Source organism: Gouania willdenowi, chromosome 4 (assembly GCF_900634775.1).
Source record: "Gouania willdenowi chromosome 4, fGouWil2.1, whole genome shotgun sequence".
Lineage (NCBI taxonomy): Eukaryota > Metazoa > Chordata > Actinopteri > Blenniiformes > Gobiesocidae > Gouania > Gouania willdenowi.
In genome coordinates, this window is record NC_041047.1 from 4911278 (window position 1) to 4919828 (window position 8551).

The 8551-nt window shown below is 38.7% G+C and overlaps 1 protein-coding gene across 1 annotated transcript; it reads right to left on the minus strand.

The window, feature by feature from the left end:
- Window positions 1–563: 563 nt before the first annotated feature.
- Window positions 564–4218, minus strand: LOC114461640 (zinc finger protein Dzip1-like). Its single transcript, XM_028443877.1, has 2 exons — window positions 4164–4218; window positions 564–2565 (listed from the first exon to the last, which is right to left on the minus strand). Exon 2 carries the CDS (start codon window positions 2544–2546, stop codon window positions 564–566), a length of 1983 nt encoding a protein of 660 aa, XP_028299678.1. The 5' UTR covers window positions 2547–2565; window positions 4164–4218.
- Between the last annotated feature and the right edge of the window lie 4333 nt (window positions 4219–8551).

Genomic DNA, 8551 nt, shown 5'->3' on the forward strand with positions numbered 1-8551 from the left:
CTCTATATATATATATATATATGGATTGGTGTAGAAAGGTAACCTGAACCTAAAATTACTGATTTAGAAATATACTCAAAAGTACCCATGAAAGCAACTCAATTACAGTAACGCACTGGGGATGGGTGACCTTTTCTCACATTGTTAATATGTTGAAATGTTCACAAGGCAAACAAGTTTCCTTTAACTCTCCTATTATCCTTGGGGTCAATTTGACCTCATTTAACGTTGTATTCCACAGATAAACAAAGTTCCTGAACCAAAAGTTGGTCAAGTCTTTAATATATATATATATATAACAAAAAAAAACATGTGCAATGTTATTTTTTATTCTTATTTTTATTTTTGTTGTACAGTGTTATACAACCAGTACCAAACACAGCAGGTAATACACAAGTGTACATTCGTGTTGTCGAAAAACGCAATACTGCATAAAGTATTGATACCAAAAGGTGAGTATCGGATACTGACAGCACCGTGTTCATCTCTTAATATATATGGTTCATCCCCAGCCAAAACGAGTGATTGAGTGTGTGCGCGCTGTAGAGATCTGGAGATGGACTCTATGAGTCACTGCTGTCGCTGAGGGAACCCTGGCTGCTGTTCAGAGTGCTTCCTGTCCCTGCATCGGAAAGACTTGCTGGTGCTGGTTCAGGCTCTTCCACAGTGCTTCTCCTCCGACGACTCCAAAACTGTTTCCATTTTTGTGCCATTTTCTGCATTTTTCTGACCACTTTGTTGGTTTTCTTTTTTTGCTTTTGGTCTCTATTCTCCGTGTTGCTGTTCTGGTCTCCGAGACTCTGCAGCTGTTGGGGGTCAATCTCCAAATCTTCATGGCTCTTTGTTTTTGTAGAGTTGTCCACCTGGCTCCGACTGGGCTGTGGGGATTGACTCCGCAGGTGTTCTATAGGCTCCTCCTTTTCCAGCTCAGAGCACGGTTTCTCAATGGAACTCAACGGAGGTGTCTTGTCTGTAAGACTCCTGGAAGCTTTCTTTCTCTGACTCTCCAGCTGCCCGACTACCATCTGTTCCAGCTTCTTCCTGACCTCAGGCTCAGGCAGTCTCCCCGCTGGCCTCTTTTCAGACATGCTGCGTGAGTCTTCCTCCTCTGACAACTTGTCTGGTGCGGGTGAACTGACAATGACTGGTTCTTTTTGAGCACAGATGACTTCCTCCTCCTCTGACAACTCCTCTGGTATGGGTGAACTCACAATGACTGGTTTTCTTTGAGCACAGACGACTTCCTCCTTCCCTATCAACTCCTCTGGTGCGGGTGAACTGATGAGTGAGTTTGATTTTATGCTCTTTATCTTTTTCCTCTGAGCTCGGATGATTTTTGTCTTCTCCTGCAGCTTCTGGCGTATCTCCTGATTCTCCGACTCGTATATCTGCATTATGCTCAGCAAGTCCAGTAGCGTGTTCTTCTCAGAGTCGTGCAGGACTTTCATTTCCTCCAATGTGGATTTCCATGTTTTTTCTTGTTTCTTAATTTTTTGCACCAACATCTGGTCGGTCTTGATCTCCCTGTTGCTGTCCACGTTGTTCTCCGACTCCAAGTGCACAGGGCTGACACGTTTCTCGTGTCTGACATGTTGATTCTGATTGACTACGCTCAGATCCTGGGTGTTTTGATTGTCGAAGAACTCCATCTTCCTGAGCATGCCGTCCCTGTTGTCCTCGGTCTTTTTTTCCATCTGGGCCATCATCTCGGCCTTAACGCAACGCTTTGTCAGCAGATCTTTCTGCGACTGATGCTCAATTTTCTGATTTTCTATTTTGGCTTCAAAGTCCTGACGCTGCTGATCAATCTGCTCTTTCAGTCTGCCGACCTCTGATTTGAGGCTGTCGTTTTCTAATTTGAGGCTGTCGTTCTCTGATTTCAGGTCAATGGCAACAGATTTATTCTTCGTGTCGGACACCCACTGGATGTCATACTGCTTTGGATGCCGACGCTTCATGTGGTTTTGGAGAAGGGAGGAGCTGAGGAAGAACTTCTCACAATGTTGGCACTTCTCACTGCTGATGATCTCTGAGGCGAACTGGGACTGCTGGGAGCGGATGATCTTCTTACGATGCTTCAGCTCGAGGACCAATGCCTTCTCCTTCTTCTCCTTCTTATTCAGTTGCCCAAGCATCTTCTGGTGCTCCGTGCTGGCCACCGCCAGCCACTCCTTGGAGGCGTGCAGTTGTTCTGTGAGGACCTTCTGGGAGTGTAAGAGCCACTCCAGGGAGAGCTGAGCCAGCTTCAGCAGTTTCATTAAGGCGGGATCCACGGGGTATCTGCATCGAAGGCAACACTCGCCCTCCAGGCTGCCAAAGGTCACCATGTTGATGTGCTCCCGGAGCAGGTTCACGTCTTCCTGGCTCACCATCAGATCTATGTCGAAAGCGTTGATCTGCCTCCAGTCCATCCTCTCCCGGCGCTGGCAGAATTTGAACGGGTGGACCAACGGTATATTACCGGATGCAGTCATAGCTGGTGCAGGGCTCTGTGGATAGATGAGGTGGAAGGATGAGGGGTTCCCCTGGGTATATCTGCTGGCCATTGCTATGGAAACGGCGTCCCTGTGGAAGAGATGAAAGAAAATGAAACAGTTATTGGTTACTCAGGGGCAACTTTTTAATTGTTGTTTTATTTCATATTTTGTCATTTCATGTTTAAATAGTTTATAATTTTAACTTCCACTCTGATGTAAGAGTTTTGTTTTGTTTTCCGTTACTTTATACAATTTTTCAGTCCGATTTTATTTAAATTTTTCAATTGACTAAATTTGCACTCGTTATCTAACTCTGGAGTTTTGTTTGTATCCCACCTGCATGTTAACTTAAAGTTCATCTTTGTGTGTATACGTTAAATCAGAGGCTGAACGAGTTGAAAAAGGCACACGTTCAAGTTTAGTTCTATTTGTTATTTTACAATATTTACACTATTACAAAGAACTCACCTTGGTCCCAAACGTTGCTCACTGAGGACACCTGCTGGTCAATATTAGACCCACTTTAGTTGTTTTTAAAAGCCCTTTGTGCAGTCACTCTTGTTGATTCTAAGCAGCTTTTAACTTATCCTGAGTTACGTGACTACCTGTCAACAATGAGCTGTTCTGCAATGCTGCATTTAATGACTAAATGTGTATCATAGCACATTTAAGCATATTAATTATTATTAATGTGTATGATACCGGTCTAAAAAATATTCCATCTGTGGAAGTCATTGAGTAGTGTTGCTAAAGATAAATAAAGTTGCAAAATTACGTTTTGCAAACGTGGGTGCTTTGTTACACTCAGCTAAATAAACTTGTATTAGCATATATACAGTACATAGATTTATGTATCACGTGGGGCGGCACAATTATTTTGGGGCGGGCCAGGTTACCTTAGGCCCGCCCATAGCATTGGGTGTGGCTTTACAGATTAACTTTATGTTTTGATGGAGGTGGTATTTGACAGTAAGGAATTTTATCTTCCTGGTCCTGTACAATGTGTATAATCTAATTTGATTTTAATTGTGTGCAATTAATTTCTGCACATGCTGTTGAAGGTCAACACTACATGATGAAAATCATTTTCTGGAGGCAAAGTTCCTCATCGATCATATTTTCCGTGTATAGATTTGAGATTTATATAATTATATTTTCCTTGCTTTTGGTCACAATTTGTTGAAACGGTGGTTGGTTGGTCCTGAACCTCTAATTTAATGTCAATATGAAATTGAGTTCATTTAATAATTTAATAATGTTGTCATTTAGTGTTTGAATATCTCATCATTTTAACTTCTATTATAATGTAAGAGTTTTGTTTTTGGTTTCCGTCTTATTTTATATAATTTTACAGCCCTTTTTCAATTTTTATTATTTAATTGTTTGCCTAGTTTGAGGGTGTTTACTAAAATTGCACAAGTTAACTAGTAAATAAAACATGACAACTAATGAAAACTCAGGATTTTTTTCGTATCCCACCTGCATGTTAAGTTAAATTGCATTTTGGTGTGTACACGTTAGCAAGTAACAAGAACAGTCCTTACTAATTAGTGAGTTAGGGTCTATTGTGAATTTACATGTCAACTGGTGATGCATTAACATTGTATCAGATGCTGAACGAGATGAAAAAGGCACACGTTCATGTTTAGTTCTTTTTGTTATTTTACAATATTACGAGAAACTCACCTTAGTTACAAACGTTGCTCACTGAGGACACCTGCTGGTCAATATTTGCGTGTTGTTGTTTTAAAAGGATATTAGACCCACTTTAGTTGCTTCTAAAAGCCCTTTGTGCAGTCACTCTTGTTGATTCTAAGCTGCTTTGAACTTATTCTTGCGTTACCATGACTAACTGGCAACATTGAGTTGTTCTAAATTATCCTGCCGTTACCATGACTACCTGTCAACTTCTGCTGTTCTAACTTATCTTTGAGTTACCATGATGACCTGTCAACATTGAGCTGTTCTGCAAAGCTGCATTTAATGATTACATTTGTATCATGGCACACTTAAGCAGATTATTATTAGACATACAGCCTGTATGTCTATTAATAATGGGTATAATACAGGTCTAAAAAATATAACATCTGTGAAATTAATGATGCAGTGTTGCTAAAGATAAATAAATTAAGACTTGCAATAAAAAAAAAAAAAAAATGATGTGTTTACACTGGGCTAAAAAGCGGTGCTTGTATTTGCATATTTATACATATATATATATATCACGAGTGGGGTGGCACAATCCTTTTTGGGGCAGACCAGGCCCCCTAAGGCCCGCCCATAGCAATGGGTGTGGCTTTACCCTTCAATAATAAAACTACATTAAAAAAATAGAATACTGGTACATGGAAACAAGTTAAATCTGTTGCCTTTGAACACCTGGAGAATTTAAAACAAGAACAAAAAGTACAAATAATCAATAAAACCCAGAGCAGCTTTGATTTCAACATTTTCAAAAACTTGTAGAAAACCTGTACATGGAAATACATTAAACCTGTTAACCTTTATGAACACCAGGAGATTTTAGCACTCATTATAGATAGAAATGTGTAAATAAAAATGTTAAATAAATAAATAAATGCAAACTCTCAATTAAACCGGGAGCAACTTTGAGTTTAACATTTTGAAAAACTTGAAAAATTTCTAACTATAAAATGAAGACATCTTCGAAGGTCTGACCCTAAGCAGTTTTTTCTGTTTTTTGTACTTTACTTGAGTACAATAACACAGTATTTGTACTTCATTACTTGTCACCTCTTCTTTTGATGGCGCTTGTATTTGACTGTAAGTAATGTTGTAGTTGTGGTCCTGTATGATGTGTATAATCTACTTTTACTATGATATCATTTTAATTGTTGTCTACAACTAATTGCTCTCGTTTTTTTTTTTTTTTGGTTGTTTCACTCCAATTTCTTTATTTTTTCCCTACTTTGTCTGCACATGCTATCGAACGTCAACACTACATGTTGAAAATCCTTTTCTGGGGGAAAATATCCCTGGGGTCAGATTGACCCCAAGGTTAAAATGTGTCAGTAATATTTGAGGATCATAGGAGAGTGAAACGTAAAGAGAAGTTTCAACAGCACGCCCCTCATACGTACAGGTGTATGGTCTGTGTTTGTGAGTTGTTGGTCTTTTATTACTTTTTTTCCTTCCTTTATTTCCCTTGTACAATGAATGTACTGGTAATGGGAAACCATTGTGTTTGGTAACTCTTGCAATGATTTATAGAAAAAATCTTGAGGAAAGCCATTTCCAACATCCTTTCTTACGGCTTACTGAGTTAAATGCTTAGTGATTGATGCTAATGCTGATGTGCTCGCTGCACATCCAGTCGACCAATCTGAATTGCAGATGATGTCCGAGCGCAAATTTGATGAACTTACCTGTTGCTTAATTACGCACACCTGGCCTAATCCTAACTTAATTGACAGCTAACTTCTCCCTGTGAAAAAAAGAAAAATAATCTAATTTAAATGATTGTAGAGCTAAAAACTAATGCCTATATATTAAACTTCAATAAAATACAAATGATTCTGACCCTAATATATGATTTCTCATAAGTATAAGGCTAATTTGACATTTTTGTGAATTTTTATTCCTTTGAACGCACCTAAAGTTTTATTCTAAACCTAAAATCTATAGCCACAGCTCATTTCTGATCTTGCTAAATGTATTCTAACCTAAACTAAAGCTCATTGTACATGTGGGTGACGGTCCGTGATTGTGAGACTCCCCTGTACCCCAAAAGTAACCCAAAAAGAGGTCGGGACAGGACGTTGGAAGTAAAGAATACGAGACAATATATAAAACAAAAAACAATGGAAGCTAAAGCAAAGAAAGGAAGAAATTTAGTTAAAGAAAAGAAAGGATTTGTAAGCAAAAAGAGGATAGATAAGGAAGGAATTTTGGAAAGGAAAAAGGAAGAAGACACAAAGTGGAAAAAGAAAGAAGGGGAGGAGTTAAAGTAAAGAAGAACATTGAACGTACACGAAACACAATCAGAGTTTATAAAAGGAGCAACACAAAGTCAAAGCACAGAAGAGGGGAAACATCAGAAGGGAACAGTTGGACATAGAAGGAAGCTGAAGGACACAGTGTGGAGAGATGGCAAAAGGAGCCACACACACACACACACACACACACACGGTCCTATAGCGCCTGATGAAGGATAAAAAAGACCGAAACGTTGGCGCAATGGACCTCCAAGCGTTAAAGCTTAATTTTTTGTACCCCCATCACCTTTGGGTGGTGGGACTTTGAATGTGGGGGTTCCGGCCCTGGGTTCTTGATGGACCGTACACCGCGGGCCTCCACTAACCCTAACCCTTAACCCTAACACCACTCTAAACCTAGAGCCCTATAACTTGTCCTAACCTTAACATACTTACCTGACCCTAAACCTAAAACGGTGACCTTGACCTAAACCTAAAAAATACTTACCTGGCCCTAAACCTAAAATCAGTGACCTTACCTAACCATAAATTTCTCACACTTGGCCCTAAACCTAAATTTGATGAACTTACGTGTTGCTTAATTACGCACACCTGGCCTAATCCTAACTTAATTGACAGCTAACTTCTCCCTGTGAAAAAATGAGAAAAAGAAAAAAATCTAATTTAAATGATTGTAGAGCTAAAAACTAATGCCTATATATTAAACTTCAATAAAATAAAAATGACTCTGACCCTAAAATATGATTTCTCATAAGTATAAGGCTAATTTGACATTTTTGTGAATTTTTATTTCTTCAAACGCACCTAAAGTTTTATTCTATACCTAAAATCTATAGCCACAGCTCATTTCTGATCTTGCTAAATGTATTCTAACCTAAACTAAAGCTCATTGTACATGTGGGTGACGGTCCGTGATTGTGAGACTCCCCTGTACCCCAAAAGTAACCCAAAAAGAGAAGAAATAAGACATGATACGGAAAAAAGGAACAAGCAGCGCTGCTAAAAAGGAGAAAATGAAAGGCTGGCAGACAATAGCTGACCGTGTGAATGCTTAATATTCAGAATCACATCATATATAATGCTAGCTCAGTGATTCTCGCCTGACATGTGAGAGACCCGAGTTTGTATCTCGGTTAATATATTAAGATTTTTTTTGTGTGCGTGTGAATTTACCCTCTGGGAGATTTAAAAAAAAGTATAAATCTAATAATCAAGGATTTAGCAAAGTGATCAGCTGCTCCTCCTCTTTCCATAACTATAGCAGTTCACTTAATTAATTCTACATGTTTGGGCTATTTATAGCCCATTTTTCCAGGTTTTATCCCCTATCCTATTTTTTTATTATCATTGTGATTCACAATACTACAAAAAATATGTTCACTCTATCTCACAAGTCAAAAGGCTGTTTGCACTGACGTTTTACAGAAATTAAAGATCTGTAAATACACATTTGCCTTCAGCCAACATTAAAATAACACAGCACATGATCTGAAACTGGCAGATTTAAATCAGCCTCTGTGTAAAAACGGTTTCTGACACCCGTGACGATGAGGTGGAAAAAAAGGAGAAGAGAAAACACATTTCTATGAATTCAATCAATCAATCAATCAATCTTTATTTGTATAGCGCCAAATCATAACCAATGGTATCTCAAGACACTTTACAGTAGAGCAGTCTTAAGGACGGACTCTTCATTTTATGGATACACACATATGCATATATACGTGTATACACATACATATGTATCCCACACCCAACATGAATTCATCATGGCGGCAAGGAAAACCTTCTGTTAAGCAGCAGGAACCTTGTGTGGATCCCATTCCTATGATGAACAGCCATCCACGTTATGCTGTGTTGGGTGTGTGCAGAGGAAAGGGTGGAGACAGAGTTGTTGAGACTCTGAATTGGTAAAATATACTTTCATGAGCTTTATTGATATGACTGTGTAGGTGGAAGTGCACGAAATGTTAAGATATTCTACATTCTGATTTTGCAGCAATAGAAATATATATATATATATATGAGGTGAGGTGTAGAAAGGTAACCTGAACCTAAAATTACTGATTCAGAAATATACTCAAAAGTACCCATGAAAGCAACTCAATTACAGTAACG

What these genes read in the sequence shown, in the direction of transcription:
- LOC114461640 (XM_028443877.1), bottom strand. Translation starts at nt 2,546, where the DNA reads ATGGCCAGCAGATATACCCAGGGGAACCCCTCATCCTTCCACCTCATC.